The sequence below is a fragment of the Mus musculus genome, chromosome 7 (assembly GCF_000001635.26).
Source record: "Mus musculus strain C57BL/6J chromosome 7, GRCm38.p6 C57BL/6J".
Taxonomy (NCBI): Eukaryota; Metazoa; Chordata; class Mammalia; order Rodentia; family Muridae; genus Mus; species Mus musculus.
In genome coordinates, this window is record NC_000073.6 from 102,214,207 (window position 1) to 102,238,978 (window position 24,772).

Consider the following 24,772-nt stretch of genomic DNA (forward strand, 5'->3'; position numbering starts at 1 on the left):
AAACTCCCACTCAGTAGCCATTGCTAGCCTAGAATTCACTATGCTGATCTCGCTTCCTAGTCTCTTTCATACTATTACTGTTTTAGTGATTGCCATAGATATTACCACATGAATTATTTTTTTAAAAATTTTATTTATTTATTATATGTAAGTTCACTGTAGCTGTCTTCAGACACTCCAGAAGAGGGAGTCAGATCTTGTTACAGATGGTTGTGAGCCACCATGTGGTTGCTGGGATTTGAACTCAGGACCTTTGGAAGAGAAGTCAGTGCTCTTAACCTCTGAGCCATCTCTCCAGCCCCTGAATTCTTTTTTTTTAAAGATTTATTTATTTATTTATTACATGTAATTACACTGTAGCTGTCTTCAGACACTCTAGAAGAGGGTATCAGATCTCATTATGGATGGTTGTGACCCACCATATGGTTACTGGGATTTGAACTCAGGACCTTCCAAAGAGCAGTAGGTGCTCTTAACCACTGAGCCATCTCTCCAGCCTCCCACATGAATTCTTAATTTAGCAAAGAGTCATGCTATTAAATACCTTTATAGGAAGAATGGAATTCATTAAGATCTTGCAAAGTAAGAATATTCCAGACCAGATAAACGGGGAAGCACAGGGAAAGTAGCATCAGAAAATCACTCACCATGTCTGGGATTGTAATCCTAGATTTAATTCTAGAAGCAACAGGAAAGCCAAAGAAAGTTCTTTAGAACAATGAAGATTCTATTATTGTTTGTCTGGTTACTGGAATTAGATGGGTAGCCCCAGGGTGTATTTATTATTATTTTTTTTTCAAAACAACCCTATCTGTCCTGGAAATCACTCTATAGACTAAGGCATCTTCAGGTCACAGATCCACCTGCCTCTGCCCCCACGTCCTGGGATTAAAAGAGAGCTCTTCCATGCCTGGCTGACTTTCTTTTTAAGAGGAGAGGGGCTGAGATCAAAGGCATGCACCACTATTCCCAGCAAGTTTATTGTTAGTTTTTGAGATTTTGTGTTTTATTTTATGAGTGTTTTACCAGAATGCATATCTATGAACTATGCGGAAGAAGTGCCCATAGAGGCCAGAAGAGATTATCAGATGCCCTGGGACTGGAATTACAAATGATGCTAAGATGCCATGTGGGTGCTAGGAATTGATTTAGGGTCATTTGAAAGAACAGCCAGTGCTTTAATCACTGAGCCATCTCCTCAGCCCCAGAGTGTGGGCTTTAAAACCAACCAGGAAGGATGTCTTGATCCTGACAAAGATATCTGGGAAAAACAAGACTCAGCAGCTCAGGAAGAGCAGGGTTTCCTTTGTCCTTCAGTGAGGCAGGGCCAGTGTTGGGCCTGGATGTCTAGCTTTATTTGTGTCTCTGCCTTTCTTTGTCTCTTCACCTTCCCCAGCCCTCCTCCCTCCCTCCCAATCACTAGCAATTGCTTTCAAAAGGCCTATCTTGCAATTCTTAAAGCGCTGCTAGGTTTGTTTCAGTACAGTCTTTAAAACCCAGTTCAGTAAAGTCTATCAAATACGCTCTTACTCTATTCTAGCCCCTACATTAGGCTGAAAGATCAAGTAATCCATTAAGTGGGGGTTGCCTCCTTAAACTAGCTCCTGAACACTTGAGAGACTGAGGCAGGAGAGTTGTGATTTTTGAGACCAGCCTAGGCTATATAGTAACTTCTAGCCAGTCTGGGTCACAGATTGAAACTATCTCAGAAAATAAAAGAACTTCCAGAAGGGTGTGTGAGGGGGGGTCTAGACAAGGAATTCATTTGCTACTTTGTGGCCAGAGTTCTAATAAAAACTTGATAGAATGTTTCTAATGCTACAGATGTGGGAGGATAGGCAGGTGATTGTAAGATGTAGGGAAAAGGAAAAGATGATCAAAGTTTCATGGAAGAGGAAGATAAAGCTAGGGTCTAAAATCTAATTGCTGAAGAAGATGATGACCAGATTACAAAAGTGGTTGAGCACCACACTAAGGAATTTATCCCTGCTTATAAAAGCTATGGAGAGCTACGAAATAATTGATTAACAGCAAAGAAGGGAGTCAGGATTGTTGTACACCTGTACTCCCAGCTCCAGTGAGCCAAAATAAGCAAATCTCATGAGTTGGGGCCAGCCTGTTCTACATAGTGAGTTCCAGGTCTGACAGTGCTAAAAGTGAGACCCTGCCAAAAATAAATAAATAAATGGGGGCAATGAGGGGCACCAATGTGGACTAAAAAGATGGCTCAGGACAGGCAGTGGTGGTGCACGCCTTTAATCCCAGCACTTGGGAGGCAGAGGCAGGCAGATTTCTGAGTTCGATGTCAGCCTGGTCTACAGAGTGAGTTCCAGGACAGCCAGGGCTACACAGAGAAACCCTGTCTCGAAAAAAAGAAAAAAAAAAGAAAGAAAAAGAAAAGAAAATTATTTTATTATATATATTAATAATAGTTAATAATTATATTCCTTTTCCATATATTCTTTTATATATATAATATATATATATATATTTCTCCTGATGTAATTGTTGTCTGGGAGGCTATTGCCTCAGTCTGCTAACCTAGGTCTAGTTCTAGAAGCTTCTAACCTCTGTATAATCTAATCTAGGCCTAGGATGTTTTCAACTTCTGAGACTTACTGCTAAATAAGCTCACCCTTTCTAGTTCTTTCTGAGCTCTAGCTGGCTGATTCAACTAAGCTGTTCGGGCTCAAATTCATCTCCAGGCTGACTGACTGAATGTGGCTTCTCCCTTGTCTTCTGACTGAATTGCTGTGCTTGGCTTCATACTAACTTTGGCAATATGTTCTAATCTTCTGGCTCCTTTTTCTTCTGTCTTTACCTGTGTTTATCTTGTTCTCTCTCTGCAACCTGTCTTTCTATAACTGTCTGATAAAACTGTCTCTCCTCTCTCTCTCTCTCTCTCTCTCTCTCTCTCTCTCTCTCTCTCTCTCTCTCTCTCTTTCTCTCTCTCTCTCTCTCCACTGCTCCCTCAAGTAGCTTTCCTTTCCTCTCTCTTTCATGAGAGTTGGGCAGATCCTATTCTGTCAAATCATTCTCTGACTCATCACTTTGTCTGCCACTCAATTAGACATCACTTTCACACATGGGTATCTACTTGTACACACTAACTTTACTTCATTGTTTGGGATTAAAGGTGTGTACTAAGAGTGTGTTTGTATTCTAGCCAAAGTAGCCGTATTGCTGGATTAAATCCCTCTACAAAGAAAAGCAAAAAATGAGCCAACAGGGCTGGAGAGATGACTCAGTGGTTAAGAGCACTCACTGGTCTTCTAATGGTCCTCAGTTCAATTTCCAGCACACAAATGGCAGTTCACAACTGTCTAATGGCATCTTCTGGTGTGTGTGTATGTGTGTGATTGCACGCACTTGTGTGTACCTTTAAAATGTACATATATCTTATACATTATATATATGTATATATACATATATATCTTTAAATGTACATATATATCTTTTAAAAATGGATAGAAAATTAAAAAAAGAGACATAGTTAAACTTTGAGGGTGGTGGAGAGATAAGAAGTCAGTGAAGAGTTCTTATAGGAAATCTTTTCTTTTTTTATTATTTTACTTTGTGGATTGATGTTTAGCCTGTATGTAAGTATGTATGCATGCATGCATGTATGTATGTATGTATGTGTGTGTGTGTGTGTGTGTGTGTGTGTGTACCATGTGCATGCTTTGTCCGCTAGGAGTCCAGACAAGGGTGACAAATTTCTTAGAACCAGAATTACAGATGGTTGTGAGTCACCACAGGTGCTAGGAATCAAGCCCAGGTTTTCTGGAAGAGCAGCCAGTGCTCTTCACTGCTGAGCCATCTCTTCAGCCCCGTGGAGCAGTTCTTGACACATCAGGCTATATTTTCTTTTCTGTCCCCCACTGTACACTGCCTCCATGCTACTGGGTGCTGAAATATCTTTGTGAAAACTGAGTCTGTTTAAAAGTGCGTGGAGTGAGGGTGTGCATATGGAGATTTGACAATAACTGTGGATAAAATTGGACATTGATGATGCTATTTAAGGCACAGCCTGTCTAGGGTATTTCTAGATATAAGCAAATCCACCAGAGAACAAGAGATACCGGAAAATATCAACCCCAACAGCTACTTGAACAAAGGACAAATGCCAATTTAGGAAGCCCTGGGTACCTACTGTTTGAAGGGAGACTGGCAGCTTAATTGCTCATTCATTTTCTTTTTGTTTGTTTGTTTGTTTTTCTTTTTTAAAGTAAAACAGTAATATTTTTATAATGTTTTAAATTGGACAGAAGAAAGAATGTGTAATTTTATCCACAAAATTAATCTTTAGAATTTTTTCAACAATAATAGAAATCAGAAAATATAGTAAGTCAAAATATATTTTTGCTAGTGTAATACTTTCTGGATAATTTTATTTTTATTTTTATTTTTTATTAGATATTTTCTTCATTTACATTTCAAATACTATCCCGAAAGTCCCCTATCCACCCTCCCCCCGCCCTGTTCCCCTACCCACCCACTCCCACTTCTTGGCCCTGTACTGGATGGAGCATATAAAATTTGCAAGACCTAGGGGCCTCTCTTCCCAATGATGGCCGACTAGGCCATCTTCTGCTACATATGCAGCTAGAGACACGAGCTCTGGGGGTACTGGTTAGTTCATATTGTTGTTCCACCTATAGGGTTGCAGACCCCTTCTGCTCCTTGGGTACTTTCTCTAGCTCCTCCACTGGGGCTCTGTGTTCCATCCTATAGATGACTGTGTTGTGTGTTTTTTGAGACAAGGTTTCTCTGTGTAGCCCTGGCTGTCCTGGAGCTCACTCTGTAGACCATACTGGCCTCGAACTCAGAAATCTGCCTGCCTCTGCCTCCCAGTGCTGGGGTTAAAGGCGTGCGCCACCACTGACTGACTGCTTATTCATTTTCTAATGATTTTTTAAAATTTAGCATTCATTTATTGATGTGTCTGTGTGTATTGTGTCTGTTGTGTGTGTATTGTGTCTGTTACCTCCACACATGTGCCCAACTCATGTGTGGAGGTAAGAAAAAAATTCTTGGGAGTTGGTTATCTCTATATCTCTCCACCTCAAAGGGTGAGATGGGAATATTTGACAAGTACCTTGCCATCTGCCACACATATTCCCCTCCTCTCCCCCCCCCTTTTCCCCTTTTGAGGCACAACAATCAAGGCTGGCTTTAAATTTACCACGTAACCAAAGATGATCTTGAATTCCTGGTCCTCCTGCCTCTACCTCCCTACCACTGAAATTACAGGCCTGTGGCACCACACCTGTTTAATCACCTTTATTTGTATGATAGATTTCACCAAATTTACCCATCCAGTTTATTAAGAGGATCACATGGAAGGATATTTATAGGTCTCTGGCATGTTGTAAGAACACACTCTTCCTGCTTCTTCCATAAACCAAATGGACAGAAATGTGCTCAGAGGGGGATCATCCACCACCGAGTGCAGAGAAGAGTTAGCATGGGCTCCGGCATAGTTCGTATGTCTGGTTGTAACAGCCTTCACATACTGAGAACCTTCTGCTCACCTGCCACTGTGTCTTACTTCTGTTCTCAAAGTATCCTGTGATATCCCTTAAGATGTTTTACAGACAAAGGAACAGACTCAGAACTATGAGATGAATAGTCCACACTGTACAGATCCCAAGAGAATCAAATGCAAGGTCAGAGACCCTCAAGCTGGACATTGGTAGTAGTGTAGAGACTAAAGGACCCAGCCGCAGGGGCCAGCATCTAGGGCTACAGGAACAGTAAGGAGTCCACACAGGGAGCAGGAACGAGGATGGGATGGAGCTGGAAGACACGAAACCCCAAGACAGGAAACACAAGCCTAGTTGCTGAGACTGGGTAGACATGGTCATTTTAGTAAAATTTTGCCAGTTTATTTGCTCTGAAAACCTTAAGAACGTGGTAGAGTTCAGTCAAGAAAAGTAGCTTCTAGGGCTGCGAAGGCTCATCTGGTAAAGACACTGCCTGATGACCCAAGTCTCATCCCTGGAAGAAGCAGAGCCATGGGAGTCCTAGATCTAGAACCAACCTCTGAGAGGTGTGCTCTAACCTCCACATACAGACGGTGACACACACACACACACACCACCACCACCACCACCACCACCACCATCATCATCATATATACATAGTAAGTTTTTTTTTTTTTTAAATGTAGCTGTAGTAAGCTTGGTGGTGGCACACTTGTAATCCACACACTTGCTTTGAGATCAAGGCCATTCTTCTGGACTACATAGTGAGTTCAAAGACTGCCTGAAATCTGTTTGAAAAAAAAAAAAAAAAGAATGAGATGGCTCAGTGGGTTAAAGGCACATGCTGGCAAGCTTAACAGTATAAATTTGATCCCAAGGACCTATATAGTGAAGGAAGAGAGCTGACTCTCTAAGAATAACCTGTGATCTCCACACATGGGCCCTGCTGCCCAAACAATATTAAAAAATCACAAGTAAGACAGTGGTGGAGCATGCCTTTAATCCCAGTACTTGGGAGGCAGGGGAGGCAGAGTTTTGTGAGTTCCAGGCCAGATCTATCCTTTAGAGCAAGTTCCAGGACAGCCAAGGCTGCACAAAGAAACCCTGTCTTTTGGGGGGGGGGAATTACAGATTGAAATAAAGAAAAAAAAAGAAAAATAGCTGTTTATAGTAAACCACCTTTTCTCTAGAATTGGAGCCCCAGAGAGTGAGTCTGAGATGCACCTCTCTGGATCACCCCCATCGTCGCTCTGCCTGCACCTGTCTCAGAGAGGACCTACGATGAGTAAACCAACAAGCCTAAATCCAGGGAAAAGAGCTCTTGCAAGTTAATCAGCATGGTTGAACCTCTCTTTCCCATTCTCCAGTGTGGCAATTATAGCTATTCCGTGGGGTTGACTTTATATAGAGTGATTATTGGGATGACTTCAGACACACGAGTAAGTAATGTGCCTTCTCTAGAGACTTTACTACTTGGTAAAATGGGGATATTAAGCTGGGTGTGGTGGCGCACGCCTTTAATTCCAGCACTTGGGAGGCAGAGGCAGGCAGATTTCTGAGTTCGAGGCCAGCCTGGTCTACAGAGTGAGTTCCAGGACAGCCAGGGCTACACAGAGAAACAATGTCTCAAAAAAACAAAAACAAAAACAAAAAACAAAAAACAAAAAATGGGGATATTATTCGATTCTACCTTGGTGAGGGATTTGGCTTAGTTGGTAGAGTGCTTGCTCAGCATGCACCAATAACTTCCAGCCATCCATAGCCCATGGATTGGTGAGACATACATGTAGTCCTACACTAAGAAGTGGAGGTTTGACTACATAACAGGTTTGAGGCCTGTGTGGGCTATGTGAGATTCTTGCCTACTTTTTTTTTTTTTTTTTTTTTTTTTTGACTTTTCAAGACAGGGTTTCTCTGTGTAGTCCTGGCTGCCCTGGAACTCACTCTGTAGACCAGGCTGGCCTCGAACTCAGAAATGCGCCTGCCTCTGCCTCCCAAGTGCTGGGATTAAAGGCATGCACCACCACTGCCCAGCTCTTGCCTGCTTTTTGAAGGGAGGAGGATACTATTTTTTACTTTGCAATGTGGGAATGCTGATGGAGATTAGAGGACAACTTGTGGGAGGTAGTTCTCTCTTTCCATTCTGCTGTTTCCAAGGACTGAACTCGGTTATAGGCCTGGGTAGCAAGTACCATTAGCCACTGAGCTATCTCATCCACCCAGAGGTCTCACTGAACAAGTCACCTCACCCATAGGGGACTCAGTTAAAAAAAAAAAAAAAAAGATCCACTTTATTTTTATGAGGATTAAATGAGTTAAATGCAAAGTAGCAATGTGCCTAGGATGTGATTTTAAGTAGGATTTAAACGGTGATAACTGTCTGACTCAGAAGTCCCACTACTGCTACAGTTGGTCCTGACAATCCTCAAGATGTCTGTAGGAAATTGTTGATCCCCTCACCCTCCTTCCTATTTTGGGTAGGATAGTTTTTTCAAAAACTATCAGTCTAGGCCAGGCCAAAGTGGGAAAAGAACACCTGGACCTGGTTTCTTCTCCTCTTCCTCTTCCTCCTCCTCTTCCTCCTCCTCCCCCTCCTCCTCCTCCTCCTCTCCCCCTCCTCCTCCCCCCCCTCCTCTCCCTGCCCCTCCTTCTCTTCTTCCTCCTTTTCCGTGAAGAACCCTTAAGCTGGATCTGGCTGAACGTCCCGTCCCCCCCTCCCCCCGCCCCTTCCTCCTCCTCCCTCGCGTGCGCCAGTGATGTCGGACAGCATAGGGCTCCCTCTTCTGATAAAAGGTGAGAACAGCTTTGGCCCTTAGTTTCTGAGATGGGCGTAGATGATCTATCTGCAATGTGGCTTTTGGTTTATTTTTATTTTATTTTATTTTTCAGCTCCTTTTGTTGGATGCTGTAGCCGGTCATAGGGAATAAAGTTTGAGGGAAAATAGCCACGGCTGGGGCAAATTTGGCTTAATATTTCAGAAGTGCAAAGCTGGATAATTCGATTAGAATGAGGGTAGAGGACTGGAGAATCGGGTCAGGTAATGAAAGAATTTGGGCCCCATTGAATTAATTTTACATTCTTTCAACAGGTGATGGCATGCAGCCACAGGTAAGATGACAAGGTGACTTATTCAACATTTCAAAACCATGTGTCCTGGGCCCTCTGACTGCTCTCACGTACTCAAAAATAATGGGGACAGAGCCGAACTACTAGGGAAGCTTGGCTTGAGGAGACAGTAGATTATAAAGAAAGACTGGAGTCCCGGACCCCAAAATGGGGAGGAGCAAGTGTTGAAACGGGACCAGTTTCCTCTTTAAGACCCACCCCAGAGCGCTGGCCCCGCCTCACGCCGTTGCTGCTGCGACCCGCCCCCTTCCACTCGCCCCCGGGCCGGGCTGGGGCTCCCGGTTCCGCGCCCCTGGCTACGGGGTACGGCCCCCTATCCACCAGTACTTGGGTGAGTAAGGAGGGAATGGCCAGTTTGGACCACAGGGTAACGCCACTTCGGGAGCCCCGCCACGAGGTCCGGCCTCCGCAGGCCTGCGGTCTAGGCGCCTACCTGCCTGTGCCCACACTCAGAACCCCGGGAACTGCAGGCATCCAGGTGCTGAACTGTCTTGCTTTTGTCCACTCGGTGGCAGGGCTAGGTGTGCTGGGTTTAAAGACTGCCTCATTTATTCCGCAGGGCCTTTTGCTCGAGATTCCTCCAGGCACTGCAGATGGAGGCGTGGGGGAGCCCTGGAATCTCAGACTAGTTTTGAATCCCAGCTCTGCCAGTTACTAGCTTGTGGCTTTGAGTAAGTGGTTTTTTTTTTTTTTTTTTTTTTTTTTAAACTACCCTGGGACTTACTTTCTTTTTCTATGAAATGGGAACCCGGAGGACAACACCGTCTCCTAAAATAAATAGAACTAAAAGAGATATTGTATATCAAGTACTGAGCTCAGAATGTAGATTCTGACAGGAGTGTGGTAGTGAGATCTTTAGGGACTTTGGATATGAAGTGGTGGTACTTCTACAAAAACAGTTTTCAGAGCCTTGTAATCTTAGTAACAGGGAGGCAAGGACAGAAGGATTGGGAGTTTCCAGCAAGCCTGGACTACACAGTAAGATCTTTTCTCTGGAAGAGTGTACATAAACACGTGCACACACAAACTAAAATAAAATGAAATCAACTAAGTAGTGCCAATGAAGAACTCCTAGGTTGCCTAGGAGCAGAACTTAAGGTAGTGGGCTCCTCAAACTGAGCTATCAAGCAGTGGCCATGGTGGAGAGGCCTTCCAAGTAATCTAGACCATGTGATTTCCTCTTTTACAATTTGAAACAGGCCCAGGATGGTTAGGTGACTTGTCCAAGGTCATACATGTAAAAGGGAGGCCAGGCACACTGCCAAGAAGTAGAAGCAGCTATCTTTTCTGTTTGTTTCTGACACTGTCCTTGAATGCCACCCCCTGCCCCCCATTGACCCTGCATGGGGTAAGGTCCAGGGTAAGGTTCTTTCAAGCTGACGATCTGGTCTTCAGTTAGAGGATCCCAGTGGTTCACGGATACAGAGCAGCTGGCTTTGGGGAGGACCATTAGGAGGAGGATTGGGTTAAATCTACTTCAGAGAGTCTAGGTGTGGGCTGGCTGGCCACAGTGCTCTTGTGTAGGGCCCTATCTAGAGAATGGGTGAGATCTGGGAGGGTCATCAATGCCACTTCCAACTTCCCAGGGAGATGCTTGACCAAATATTTATTGCCCCAAAGGGGAGGAAGAACTTGAGAACTTGGGTCGGGCTACTTGGCAGAGAGGTAGGTGGAAAGGCAGAGGAAAATGTGGAGGTGTACCCACCTGTTTCTGGAATGCTAGGAGGCCAGCCTGAGATCAGAGTTCTATTTAAGGGTGGGGCCAGAAAGAGTCATGGCTTGAGACCAGAAGGGCCGGTTTTTATGTATCTGGAGCCAGCTATAGTTCGGCACCAAGAAACCTAAACTCTGAGAATGACTTCCCCAAGCTCAGCTTTGAGGAAGAGACTCTCTTGGTTTCTCCATCTTTACAATGGGAACAGGCAGACTGGTTCATGGGTATAGATATATGGTATTTGTTTTCTTTTCTCTTTTGCTCATTCCAGTTCTTTTTTTTTTTTTTTTTTTTTTTTTTTTTTGGTGTTTTTGAGACAGGGTTTCTCTGTGTAGCCCTGACTGTCCTGGAACTCACTTTGTAGACCAGGCTGGCCTCGAACTCAGAAATCCACCTGCCTCTGCCTCCTGAGTGCTGGGATTAAAGGCGTGCGCCACCACGCCTGGCTGCTCATTCCAGTTCTAATCTGACCTTCCTGGTTAGAGTTTTGGTCCAGAGAGAAAGGGATCAAGAAAATCAGTTGAAATATATAGCTCTTTGTGGACCCTGTATTTCCTTACTGCTGATCCTGCGTGGAATCTTGCTTTACCTCTCCTTCTATACATCTGTACACCGAGAGGGGTTGGGCCAGGGTTATTAGTATGTACTGAGCTGTTATAGTGCCTGACTTTAGAACTTTAGAGTCAATCTTCTGCTACACGCCCCCCCACCCCCCAACACACACACACTGGTTTCTTGAGACAGAGTTTTTCTGTGTTGCACTGGCTATTCTAGTAATTGCTCTGTAGACCAGGGTGACCTCAAACTCACCTGCTTCTGCCTCCCAAGTGCTGGGATTAAAAGTGTGCACCACTATGTTCCAGCAGACTATTTTTTTTTTTTTCGAGACAGGATTTCTCTGTGTAGCCCTGGCTGTCCTGGAACTCACTTTGTGACCAGGCTGGCCTTGAACTCAGAAATCTGCCTGCCTCTGCCTCCCAAGTGCTAGGATTAAAGGCGTGTGCCACCGTGCCCGGCTCCAGCAGACTCTTGTCTGAGGGAAAAATCAGTTTCAAGAGCCTTCACTTCATCTCAGGAGGCACTGGGTATTATAGGGAAGCCACCAGAAGCTGATAAAGCAGCTCTGACCTGCACACAGCAAGCCCAGGCTATCACCAGGCCTGATTCTGCAAAGCTTTTCACCCTTAGAGCACGTGAGGCTGCAGGCAGGGACAATCATGGGATGGAGGTTCTGTCAGCTTCTATGGAGTCCCTACTGCACTGGATTGCTGTGCCTGTAATCCCAGAGTCTGGGACGGGCCTGAAGGTGCAGCAGGGCCCTACACAGGTGAGTGAAGCAGTGAGAACCAAGAGGCTGGGCCGGAGGCTTGGGGGTGGGCAGATAGGCACAGGCCACGGGTTTTAAGCTTGGCTCTTGAATCAGTGAAAGACTAGATAAACCAACTATGAAGTCCAAGGCCTATCTAGAGTGGCAGAGAGTTGCAGAGAAGGCCTTCCAATCTGTTTCAAGCTTTATCTTAGTATAGATGGAATTCATTGTTTTCCTTCAGAAACGGAAATTGAGTGTTGCCTTGGGATTCTGAGACTTCCTTATCTGGGACAGGAGCTGCCAAAGTTTAGGAGTCTCCTCAGACTTCCTGAGTTTTGAATTGAGCATGAGTGCTAGCGTTACCATTGCACCCTCAGCCCTGCTGCCTGGGGCCCTGACAACCCTGACAACACACCTTCCATCCTTAGGTCTGACAAGATGTACCAGGTCCCACTGACATTGGACCGGGATGGGACCCTAGTCCGGCTCCGCTTCACTATGGTGGCCCTGATCACTGTCTGCTGTCCACTTGTCGCCTTCTTCTTCTGCATCCTGTGGTCCCTGCTCTTTCACTTCAAGGAGACAACATCTACACACTGTGGGGTAGGGCTTGGAGGGCACTGGCGGCTCATCTTGACAGAGTTAGCCAGTTCTCATGGGCTACTGGGTGGGGGCGGGCTATTTGTAAATCGAGGTCTCATGAGTTAGGTTCCTTTTACGTTCTATGAAAGTTATAGGGCCTGGGGTTACTAAAGCTGGGCAGCCCCCAAACTCAGAACCTTGGCCAGTTATAGAGGTTCATGTCTTTAATCCCAGCACTTGAAAGTTAGAGGCAAACCTGATCTTTATATGAGTTCCAGGCCAGGCAGGGTTATATAGAAAGACCCTGCCTTGAAAACAAACAAAGAAATAAAAACCCAGAATCCAATTACTGCTTCATAGAGGAACAGGTTCAAGAGCTCCAGGGTTTCCTGGAGGGGGAGGGGATGGATGGGACCGGGATAGAGGACAATGTAGGTTTCACAGTGTGTCACTTTGGACTTATGCCTGTGTCTGTGGGAATGCCGTTTTGTGCATGTATGTGATTGTGAGGGACATGCCTATATTTAATGGCTTCAAGAATGGTTGTATGTGTGAGTGAAACTCTGTGTGGAGACCAAGTTATGTGCATGAATGTGTTCTACAGTGGGTTCCATGTCTTCTGAGGGTACTTGAGCCATGCAGAGAGATTTGAGTTTCTCCATAAAATATGAGTAAATGGGGTAATACTTGTGTCGATGTCTGTTGTGCTCCTCCTTCACTGATCGACAGTGCTTCCTGGGACCTAGAGAATGAGCATCGGTTTCTACGTCTATAGACAGGTTGATGGTGCCTGCCTTGCTCCTTTCTAAGACGAGGGTAGAGTCCAGGTAGAGACAACATGGGAAGTTGGGTTGGGAGTACAAAGGGTCTAAAACAGGACGAGGAAGAGAATGAGAAAGAGTAAGCGATCATAAGGTTAGGAGGTGGGTCAGGAGATAAATAGGCAGGGCCCCAGGTGAGGGGGAGCCTGGACGTGGAGCTTAGCTAGCCTTAGAGAGAACTTTGAAGGCCCGGCAGGCAGCTGCCTTTATATGACCCTCCCCTCCTGTAAAAGACCATCGGCCCCATAGGAAGCCTAGGTCTAGCAGAGGATTCTGGATGGGAGTTTGGGGTGATGACCTGCTTCTTTTGTTCAATATGACTTGAAAGTCTTCTTTCTAATTTGTAGACATGATACTTGATGAGAGATCACAGAGGGGATGGAGAAACCAGAGGTGGTGGCTCTTGCATGTAATCCCAGCAGTGGGGAGACTGAAGCGGGAGGACTCACTTGAAAGCAAGGTCAACCTGGGCTAAAGAATGAAACCCTATCTCATCCCTACCCTCCAATAAATACATAAAAGTAAATGGAAGGAAAGGACTGGGAGGAAAGAGAGCAGCCAGGCTAGCAGTTTTCAACCATGGGGGTGTGTGTCACATATCAGATATCCTGCATATCAGATATTTACATTGTGATTCATAAAGTAGCAAAATTACAATTATGAAGTATCAACAAAATAACTTTATGTTTGGAGGTCACCACAACATACGGAACTATATTAAATGGTCACAGCTTTAGGAAGGTTGAGAGCCAGTGAGCTAGGTGATCTAAGATCATTTCCTGCCTTAGGGCTTACTTCAGATAATGCATCATGTATTCTCATTACCTAACTTCTGTCCGTCCTGAAAATCCTTTGTAAGGTGTTTCCTCCTCTGGAACACCTTGCCTGGCCTCTTTGAGTCAGACGTAACCCCTTCTTATAAGTGCCTACTGTTCTTGGTGTTACTGCCTACATTTCTCTCATACCATATCTGTATCTGTCTTCCTCACCATACTGGCGTCTCCATGAGAACAAACACTGCACTGAGTCAAAAAGAATCTGTTGAGTAAATACATATGATTCCCAGTCTAGTGCCTTGGGAAAGGCAGGTAGTCCAAACAAAAATATAAAGTTTTTACAGCTTATAAGTTAAACAGTACATTGTTTACTCTGCCCTTCTGGCTGGCCCTGAGGGCTAACGGGACCCATGACCTCAGCCTACCTGATACCCACTACCCACTCTTGGTATACTAGTTAGGGAGCTAAAGCATAGGTTAGTTGCTGGCCTAGTGGCCCTGGGAATATTTCATCCCCATTCCCTGGGACTCTTTTATTGGATACAATTTAAGCTTTTATTTATGCTTTGAGTTTCCTACCCAAAATATCCCAGAGGAAGGGCCAGCCCTAGGCATAAAGTAACTAACCCAGCCTAACACTCCCATCACTAATGACATCGCCTCTACTTATACATCCCAAGTAACAGGGAGCTTTACCCTTCAAGTAACCTGTTTAAGGAGGTTTAGTAACTAGCAGTGAACACACTTTTTTTTTTTTTTTTTTTTTTTTAAGTAAGAAGCATAGGGGCTGGTGAGATGGCTCAGTGGGTAAGAGCACCCGACTGCTCTTCCGAAGTTCCGGAGTTCAAATCCCAGCAACCATCCATAATGAGATCTGACTCCCTCTTCTGGAGTGTCTGAAGACAACTACAGTGTACTTACATATAATAAATAAATAAATCTTTAAAAAAAAAAAAAGTAAGAAGCATAGATTTGGTTGGGGGTGGGGTTGAGACAGGGTCTCACTATATAGTTCTGCCTGGCCTACAACTTGTTACATAAAGCAGAGTGGCCTCAAACTCATAGAGATCCACCTGCCTCAGCCTCCCACATGCTGGGATTAAAGACACACACTACCTTGCCTAGCCAACATAGATTTTCTTTCCAGTCCCTGCCCTGGTCTTGACTCTTCTGTGTCAAGCTGTGCTCTCCTCCTGGTTTTACATCAGGCCTGCATAGATGAGAAGACAGTAGTAGAGGCACCTAAGTCCATCTGAGGAGTGTAGCTCTAATTTTTGCAGGCGACCTTCCAGGATAGGGTCTATAAGCTCCCGACAACCTTAACTATGTCCTTGGACTGGATCCAGTTGTTAACTGTGTTGTCTTTGTTGTGCCATATCTGGATAGTTGGACTTCAGCTGGCTTGGGCAGTACAGGCACAAGCAATACTATTTATTCCTATTGCTGTCAGGCTGCTGTTGATGCAGCCCAAGCTACCATTAACTATTTCTGTATGGATACAGGCTGGACACTGATAGCCCATATTCAGTCCTGTCTAGAACTCTTTAGAATCTGATTCTATCTTAGGTACTCTTTATGTGTGTGTAAGCACATGCACTCACGCCTGCATTTGCCATGGTACATGTGTTTCGGTCACAGGGCAGCTTTGTGGACTTGGTTTTCTCCTTCCGCCTTTCCATGGGTTCTGGGGATCTAATTCAGACCATTAGGGTGCATGACAGGGCCTTTTACCCTTCAGTCATCTCACTGGCCTCTTGACTCTCTTAATACAGGCTAGTCAGTTCTCTTAGTGGATCTAAACACATACCCAGTCATGTGCAATAAAAAATGAGCCAGATCCCTTTTTTTCTTTCTCTTTTTCCCTTTCTAGAAGCCTACTCGTCACTCCTAGCACAATATTTAGAAAGGTCTCCGCCCCCATGCCTGGCAAAGAAGCTTAGTGGGCTGACCTTAGTCACTATCACTCCTTACAGTTGCACAGTGTTCTGGGATTTATGAGGTGGCCTTGTTGATTTTGAGAAGGCTGTGTGCCTGGGCAGGCATGGAGAACTTGGCTTTGTGGGCGGAGGGCAGGCCCTGAGGACCTGGGGGTGGGACCCTCTGGTCCCGAGCAGTTTCAGTCCGACCGGAGCCCTCAGTCCCATCCCAGGATCCTGCAGCACCCAGTGTAAGTGTTTCTTGACCACCCTCCCATCCCACCCCGTTCCTGACGAGAAGCTAGTCTGGTGGCTGGGTTCTGCTTCCTCCTTCACGGGAGGAAGTATGGAGTCCAAGAGAAGATTTGGTCCTAGACCTTTTACTCCAAAGCCAGATCTCTGCCTCTGCTTGCCCCAAAGGGAGCCCTGGAGTAGCCATGGTGATCAGGGCCATAGGGACTGTGGGGGGTGAGGGTGGGGTTGCTTTTCTGCCAGGAGGGAAGGAGTGGGAAAGACCAACTTCCTGGGGTGTTGAACCTGGATGGAGGCTTCCTGGGCTGGACTCAGTATACTGAGCTGAAGCTGAAGCTGAAGGGAGAAGGTTCTCAAGACCCTCATATTCTTCCAAGTTTTGAACTGGATCAGATAGTTCTCTCAGAGGGGACAGGAATGGCCATTTAGGCTCCACAGAATCACAGTGCTTGCTGACCTGTGGCTTGGCTCACTTAGAGCCTGGGGGTGGAATGGCTGGTAGCTTGTAGTTCTTCTGAAATGGGTCTTAGGACCTTCTCATTGTTCCCAGTTGAACATGGGTGAGAAGGAGGAATGTGATCAGACAGGGTCAGTGGGAGGTCTGAGCTAGTCTGAGCTAGAGGTCCTTAATTTAGAGCCTTAAGCTGCTGGATAACAAGAGACTTTAGTCCAGGCATTTGGTTCTGGTGTAGTTCTGAGCCTTTGTCTCTTCTTGTGAATGATGGGACGAATAACTTTTCCACTCCTGAACCTTCTCTTCAGTTTCCATGAGGATGGTGATTGTGAAGTAAAGTCCTCACAGTTCCAGTGTTCAGGCCCCTGGGGCCCTCTATTGTCTAGGTTCTTTAAAATGTGGAACTAGAGTGTCAGTGTGCCATGGTTCCTGAGAGCTGCCCCTGCCTGTCTCTGCCACTTCTGTCCCATCTCTCTTCATCTTCTTCCTTTCTGACCTTCTTTCCATTTATGTTCTGGCTTTTCCTTGTGCCAGCTCTGGAAAAGGCTCTACTTCCCCAGGCTCAGGTATCCTACCAGGCCTCAAGTTGTGCCCTTTGCCTTGCTTGGACCACTCCTTACAGGATGTTCTCTGCGGCCTTGGACCCTGATGGGACCGTGTTCCGGCTCCGCTTCACAGCCTTTGTCTGGTGGGTCATCACTTTCCCCCTGTTCGGCTTCTTCTTCTGCATCATCTGGTCTCTGGTGTTCCACTTTGAGTACACAGTGGCCACTGACTGTGGGGTGAGTTCCAGCATCCGAGCACCGGGGGCAGGGGCAGGTTCTGAGGTCGTGGCAAGGGAAGAATCAGCAAGTAGGCGAGAGGTCAGCAAAAGGAAAGTGACAAAGGGCTGGGGGTGAGGCATGTCAGGATGAATGGAGAAATGAGAGGCAGGGACTCTAGGAGTAGAGTTGGAAGAGGATGACAGACAATACAGAGGAGTTGGAGCAGAGTGTGGTGAGGGAGTGGGGGAAGGGGAGGACCTGTAGGATTGGTCAGGAGAAGGAGGAAGATGCTGAAGAAAGACTAGATTAGAGGAATCAAGAGACTAAGGGTGTATAAGAGGCCAGGAGCCAGGATAAGTAACAAGTAGTTTTAGCTCAGATTAGGGAATCCCTAATCAGATCTCTATTCTGCAGTCTTCAGGCTTGGTTTCTCTACTGGCAGTCTTGGGCCCCACAACCTGTGCTCACTCAGGCTAGCTAGAAACCAGGATAGAACTTCCTGCTTGCTAGATCTCTACCAGGTCTTTCCTGAGGGCTCAGGAGTACAAGCTGTATGTCAGAGGTGTGGAGATGAATATTCAGTTGCTCTTAGCATCTAATTCACACAAGAGATGGTCCTTGGGTACAGTTATAATATAGTGAGTTGGAATTATTTGTTTGTTTGTTTATATGTGTGTCTGTGTCTGTGCACATAAGGGCAGGTACCATGGAAGCCAGAAGAAGGCATCAAATCCCCTGGAACTAGAGTAACAGGGAGTTGTGAGCTGCCTGAGGTAGATGCTGAGAACCTAACTGGTGTCTTTTGGTATTTCCTTGACCCTGAATTGTGAAATTGTGATTCTTTTTTTTTTTTTTTGGTTTTTTCGAGACAGGGTTTCTTTGTATAAGCCCTGGCTGTCCTGGAACTCACTTTGTAGACCAGGCTGGCCTCGAACTCAGAAATCCTCCTGCCTCTGCCTCCCAAGTGCTGGGATTAAAGGCATGCGCCACCACGCCCGGCTCTGAATAGGGATTCTTATTGTGATAAAGGGAATACAGGAACTGTAGGGCTCAGAGGAGACATTTAACCTAGTTTAGACACTGAAGATAACTTTCCTGAAGGAGGGAACTTTGTTGCTGGACTGTGCGGAGGTGAGGGCGGATCATTGTGAGTGCCAGGCTAACAACTGTGGAAAGATTTTAGGCAGTTAGAGACGTGATCAGGTTTGTGCCTTAGAAGTTCATTCTAGCTTCTGGCTGGAAAAATGATAGGGATCAAGAATAGGGAGACCAAGCTTAGTGGTGGTGGCTCACTCCTTTAATCCCAGTACTTAGGAGGGAGAGGCAGGTGGATCTTTGTGAGTTCAAGGCCAGCCTGGTCTATTGAGTGAGTTTTAGGATAGCCAGGACTATACAGAGAGAGAAAAAAGAAAAAGAAAAAAGAAAACAACAAAGCATAGGTGGTAGTGGGGAGGGGGGTTGCTGGAGAGATAACTCAGTGGTTAAGAGCACTGACTGCTCTTCCAGAGGTCCTGAGTTCAATTTTCAGCAACTACATGGTGGCTCCCAACCATCTGTAATGGGATCTGATGCCCTCTTCTGGTGTGTCTGAAGATAGCCACAGTGTACTCACAGACGTACAATAAATAAATTAAAAAAAAAAAAAAAGGAACCAGGATAGAGTGGAAATGCCAGTGCAGTGGCTCATGCTGCAGGAGACCACTGCCAAAACAGAGACTGTGCGGACACAGACTAGAGAGTGGCGCCCAGAGGAGGGACAAATAGGATCATCTGGAGCTGGAGGTTTTGTCAGGTTGGTAAGGAATGGAGAACAAGAAGGTAGATAAGCCTTCTATAATGAGCATGTGTGTGTGTTGGGGGTGGAGCTTTGCCTGAGGCCAAAAGATTTATTCTTTCATGCAATAAACTGATAAAGAGAAAGAGAGAGAACACGTGTGTGTGTGTGGGGGGGGGGCTTTTGCCTGAGGTCAGAAGATTTATTCTTTCATGCAATAAACCGAGTTTGTGTGTGTGTGTGTGTGTGTGTGTGTGTGTGTGAGAGAGAGAGAGAGAGAGAGAGAGAGAGAGAATGAGAATGAGTGTGTGTGTGTGTGTGTGTGTGTGTGTGTGTGTGTGTGTACTCTCCAGAGGATAACCTTAGGATACCATACCATATCTCAGGAGCCATCACTTCGCTTTTTGAGATGGTCTCATTTGGCTACGATGGCTGGTCAGTGGGCCCCAAGGATCTCCCTATTTCTGCCTCCTCAGCACTGGCACTCTAAGTATATGCCATTGTGCCTGGCTTTTTTTAAACCTGGGACCTACGGCTCAAATTCAAGTTCTAATGCTTGTAAAGCAAACATTTTACTGAGCTATCTTTCCAAACCCTGGTTAGGGGAATTTCTGGAAACTTTCCCTCTATGAATTTCTGATCTACTTCCCTATTTAGAATGAGGATCTTTGCCTATCGGTGCTTTTAGCGCTGGTTTTACAGGGATGTTTGGAGTGAACTGTGTATATCTGGTGTCTGATAGTTTCTGAGATTGTTACTGGCACAGTAAGTGAGTTAGGGAAAGAAGTGGGAATGATGATTGGCGCATATTTGCATCCGATGGATGAGGCAGTCTCTACTCTTAAAATCCTGCCTCATCTTTAATCTGAAAGAAGTGTGTGAAGACAGCCTGACAGTAGTAGCTCTCTCTTCCTCTCAGTCAGTAGCCTTCAGATACTGGTCCTATTTCCTGCTAAGTAGCTGAGCTTGGGAGGTTGTCTTCAGGATGAATATTCCAGGAAAGCCCCTTTAAGCACTCAGGGCATCAGAGAGGCTGTAAAGGGAGAAGAGGTCGCACTCACTGTCCGGTGTGTTGCCTTTCCCTGTAAGTGGTTTTCTCAGACTCAGTAATCCCTTGGCTCACAGCCTTTTCTCGTGCTTTTCAAGGAAGCCATCACTCTTATACCCACTGTGGGCCTGCCACTGCAGATGGTCTGCACCCTGCAAAGCCAGGAATACTGGCACATGCTTTTAATCCTAGCACTCTCAGGTGAATTTGTGTGAGTTCAAGGCCAACTTGGTCTACATAGCAAGTACCAGGCCAGCTGGAGCATCATAGTGAGACTCTGTTTTAATTACTTAAACAAAATTAAATAAATCCCTATAAGATAGATGACATTATAACCATATTGCCGGTGAGGACACTGGGGCTCCAGATCACTTGCTGATAAAGGCAGAGGTGGGATGCAGATCCCACTTTTAGAGCAGCTTCTCTGAGAACTCCGCACTTGGCTTCCTCTGGCAGTGCTCTGGTGGCTGTGAAGTCCCTGGATGGCCTACCCCATTCCCTGGGAGCTCCCTCCAGCATTGCCCACTGTCCCAGCAGTGCAGAGGCTCATTCAGCATCATTAGAAGAAAGGAGTGGAGTTTCCCAAACTATTTCTGAATCCCTAAAGACTGGGCATTTCAGACGTCGAGCAGAGTTGCTGAGTTGCTGGGCTCTCCAGTGTCCTGGCTGTTAAGAGTGTAAAAGTGTCTAGAAAGCATGGGTAATGGGTTGGCAGCTTCTGGCATTGGAATCTTTTACACAAGCAACTCTCACCTTCCAGGCCTGCATGGCACACAATTTTACAATGAGTTCATGTGTGTTAAGATTTGCAAAGCACTGTCATGCAAGAGGTCCTTGTCCTATCCCCTGGGTTTCCTAGCTCCATCTCAACCACTGTTCACTTGCCCCCATCATCTTGCCTGTCAAACAAGCAACATGAGTCCTTCCAGCTCTGTGAATGTTACCGTCCTGTCTCTCATCAAGCCTAAGGACCACCGCTCCTCAAAGAACGAGGAGTTCCAGGCACATGGAAAAGATGGGGAGAAGAGGTACACAGGGACAGGGTCATTTTCCTTTTCTCCTTTTGAGACAGGCTTCTTGGTAGCCCTGGCTGGCCTGGAACTCACAGAGGTCTGCCTGCCTTTGTCTCTGCTGAGATTAAAAGTGTGCACTGCCACACCCAGCAGGTGGCTTTCTTAGAAGATCTCAGGAGATCCATTTCTTTTCCGTTTTTGTTCTCTTTTGGAGACAAGGTTTCTCTGTGTAGCCCTGGCAGTCCTGGAACTTGCTCTATAGACCAAACTGGCCTTGACCTTGCTTGCCTCTGCATCCTGCGTGCTGGGAATAAAGGTGTGCAACACCACGGCCTGGGTAGATCCCACTTCCTTAAACACAATCACGTGATTAGACTAGGGATTACCTGTAATTCCTGGCTCCCCTCTGGATCTCATAGCATCCTCTACACATTGGTGCACCTGCCTAGGGGAATGAGTGGAGCCGGAAGCAGTGAGAGGAACAGCTCAGCAAGACTTTCCAAAGAAAGTCCGGAAGGTCTGTGACTCATCCTGGTCTTTGGGACTCAAACCTGGAATCCTGGGATGCCCACAGAGTCTTCTTTATTCAGGCACTGCCCCAGCAATCAACAGGAGAACCTGCCCAAACGTGTAGGTTCCAGTTTCAAGAAAAATGGAGATAGATTTACCCTTGTCTAAATCCCAGACAGACTAGGGAATGAACATGTCAGTCCTAGAAGTAGAAGGCTTGGGAGGGCACCAGAAGGAGAACTTGAAAAAGAAAGGAGTGGCTTTGATGGATGGGTGAGAAGGCTGTCCTGGTAGGCCAGACCAGCAACGGGGATGCTTAGACTCCTGGATTAACTCTCTAGGTGCCCAATTACCTGCCATCAGTGAGCTCCGCCATTGGTGGGGAGGTCCCCCAACGCTACGTGTGGCGTTTCTGCATTGGCCTGCACTCGGCACCCCGCTTCTTGACAGCCTTCGCCTATTGGAACCACTACCTCAGCTGTGCGTCTCCATGTCCGGGTTACCGCCTTCTCTGCCGCATTAACTTCAGTCTCAATGTGGTGGAGAACCTCGCGCTGCTCGTGCTCACCTACGTCTCCTCCTCCGAGGACTTCAGTGGGTGCCTGGGCAGGGAGGGGTGAAGGAACGGGAAGCGGGCGCAGCCCTCCAACCTGCCTAAGGGTGAGGGTGGTGTCCATCCTCCTCTCTCCCTCCAGCCATCCACGAAAATGCTTTCATTGTGTTTATCGCGGCATCCCTCGGTTACATGCTCCTCACCTGCATTCTCTGGCGGCTGACCAAGAAGCACACAGTAAGTCAGGAGGTACGGTCTACCCCTATTGGGCACTAGGAGGCCCAGAAGAAAAGGACATCTGTCCTCAGGATGTGGGTAATAACGGGTGACAAAGGACTTTCTAATAGGAACCCAGCAGAAGGATATGGGGCTTTGGGCTGAGGCTTGGAGAGTGGAGAATGCTTGACTCAACCGTCTGGGTAGTACTGGAGAATGCATAGAAGCTGGAAATGGGGCCAAAATCAAGGGTAGCAGCCACGCCCAGTGGGTTAGAAACACTGTCAGTGGACTGGTTTGTAATAACCTCAACCACATATGTGGCCTTTCTTTGCCCCACAGAACCTGAAAGTGTTGGGTTGGTGGGTGAACTTCAAGTGGGAAAGACAAGGATAGCGCTATTCCTGGGCTTTGTTGTCCCCCAGGCCCCAAATGCTCATCATTTTTGCTGCCCCTGCTGTAAACTACCCCTTCCATGATCATCTTGGCAACCAGTGGGGGTGTGGGTAGAGTCCTAATCTTTAGGAACTGAGTCTAAGATGGAAGCCCACCAACATATACCCAACAAGCTGCAGAGTGACCAGATAGCCTATTCTTTAGGATCGCAAGTCCTACAGCTGGAAACAGCGGCTCTTCGTCATCAACTTCATCTCCTTCTTCTCGGCGCTGGCTGTCTACTTCCGGCACAACATGTATTGTGAGGCTGGAGGTGAGGCCAGGCTAGGAGCTGTAAATGAGTGACTTCAGAGCAACGGGGTGGTTTTGGTAGTGGGCAACGGTCTTGGGCACTGGCTGTCACTGGCTGGTAATGTGGTGATTTAAGAAGCCACTAGAGGGTAAAACAGGAGGTTTATCATGTTCCTTGTGTCCTCCTAACAGTGTATACCATCTTTGCCATCCTGGAGTACACTGTTGTCCTAACCAACATGGCGTTCCACATGACAGCCTGGTGGGACTTCGGGAACAAAGAGCTGCTAATAACCTCTCAGCCTGAGGAAAAGAGATTCTAACCCCGTCTGTGATGCTGGAAAACAAGAAACCACTCTGGCCTTCCCTATCTCCACGTTCTCTCTGGGCCCTGGGAGAGAAGAGCGGGAAGGGTATGACAGGGCTGACCCCAGCACTGCTGACCTCTCCCCACCACTCATGGGGATCTTCAAGAAGCATCACCATTCACTGAAAGGTCCTAAAAAACTGAGCTGGCAGGAAAGCTCCACCACTTGGTGCTAAAAAAAAAAAAAAGGTCCTGAGGTTCACTAAGGTTAGGGTTCAGAGCAGTGGCTGCTACCTGAAGACCGCAGCCATTTCTCTCTGGTCATTCATCTGAGTGATGTGTCTAGTGATCTACCGTGCACACCCAGAGTGTGTGCACCCAGGTGGTAGGTCCATAAATTTGCCCAGGTGTTCAAGATGTACCCTCTTCCCCATCAGTTTCATTGTGTTCCTGTGTGTGTGACTGGGGAAAGTACGCTCTATGATTTCTAAGGGCTTTGTTTCTTGAGGTTATCCAGTGGAAGTAGTATTGTGCTTTGTCTTGACAGAAAATTTGTCCCAGAAGAAGCATCAAGTATAGGATATATTTTTCTTCCCCATCTAAAACTTCTAGCTTTTTGGAATTATGTCTGTAATCCCAGCATGTTGGAGGGTCCATGCCAACCTGGGCTTCATAATGAGACCTTGTCTCAAAAATGAAGTAAGATGCCAGGTATGGTGGCACATGCCTTTAATCCCAACACAGCAGAGACAGTCAAATATCTGTTGAGTTCAAGCCAGCCTGGTCTACAGTTAGTTTCAGGTGAGCCAGGGCTATATAGTAAGACACTGTTTTAGAAAAAAAAATAATAATAATAATTAAAGGACCCTAAAATCACAGGCTTATAAGACCTTTCCCTCCTTTGATCAGGGGGAAGGGGTCAGAGGTAGATTTCCCTACTCCAGAATGGGTTACTTGGTTTTCCTTTATCTTCTCTACTGTCCCAGGTCCCCAGCTTTTATTTGTATATTTTATTTCAAAGGACAATAAATGTTTTTCTTTTGCCAACAGTCTGAGGTAGGTATGTTGCTCCTGGGGCTCAGCTCTGCGTGGGACCTGAGGTGAAGAATGGGCTCCAGAACGGAGGGGTTAAGTCTCCAGCAGCTCTGCTATCTCCCTTACCCTTGCTGCCTAGGGTTTCCTAAGCCACACCTCAGCCTCCATTTGGGTGAACAGAAGTGGCTCGACCATCTCCGAAAAGACAGCCTGGGAGCTGGTTATGACCGTAATCCTGTCAGTGAAGACCTCTCCCCTTGGAACTATTTAAGGGACAACTCAGACGTATGACTCAGTGCACCTGCCTTCAGGCTGGTTTCAAAACCCCTTTGGAGCCCTAGACCAGGAAGTCTTCCCCTCAAGCTTTGCATCCTAGTCCACTGGGGCATCTATGGCTGGGTCTCAGAGCTTTGTTAGGGAAATTGAGG

At 46.3% G+C, this 24,772-nt stretch overlaps 1 protein-coding gene across 27 annotated transcripts in view; it reads left to right on the forward strand.

Annotated features, from left to right (window-relative positions):
- The window catches only part of Pgap2 (post-GPI attachment to proteins 2), a 28,632-nt gene extending 4,274 nt beyond the window's left edge, over positions 1 to 24,358 (forward strand). For 2 of the 27 annotated variants that reach the window (XM_030242494.1, NM_001291358.1), the window contains 6 exons: positions 9,173 to 9,284; positions 12,065 to 12,239; positions 21,888 to 22,140; positions 22,242 to 22,336; positions 22,916 to 23,024; positions 23,195 to 24,358. In XM_030242494.1, coding sequence (XP_030098354.1) covers positions 12,075 to 12,239; positions 21,888 to 22,140; positions 22,242 to 22,336; positions 22,916 to 23,024; positions 23,195 to 23,325 — 753 coding nt within the window. In that variant the 5' untranslated portion in view covers positions 9,173 to 9,284; positions 12,065 to 12,074 and the 3' untranslated portion in view covers positions 23,326 to 24,358. Of the gene's footprint in view, positions 1 to 8,575; positions 8,596 to 8,821; positions 9,092 to 9,172; positions 9,285 to 12,064; positions 12,240 to 12,328; positions 15,983 to 16,971; positions 17,220 to 21,455; positions 21,667 to 21,887; positions 22,141 to 22,211; positions 22,349 to 22,915; positions 23,045 to 23,194 lie in introns of those variants that run through there. The other 25 variants (NM_001374617.1, NM_001382595.1, XM_006507641.4 and 22 more) reach the window with 23 other exon arrangements.
- Positions 24,359 to 24,772: the final 414 nt, after the last annotated feature.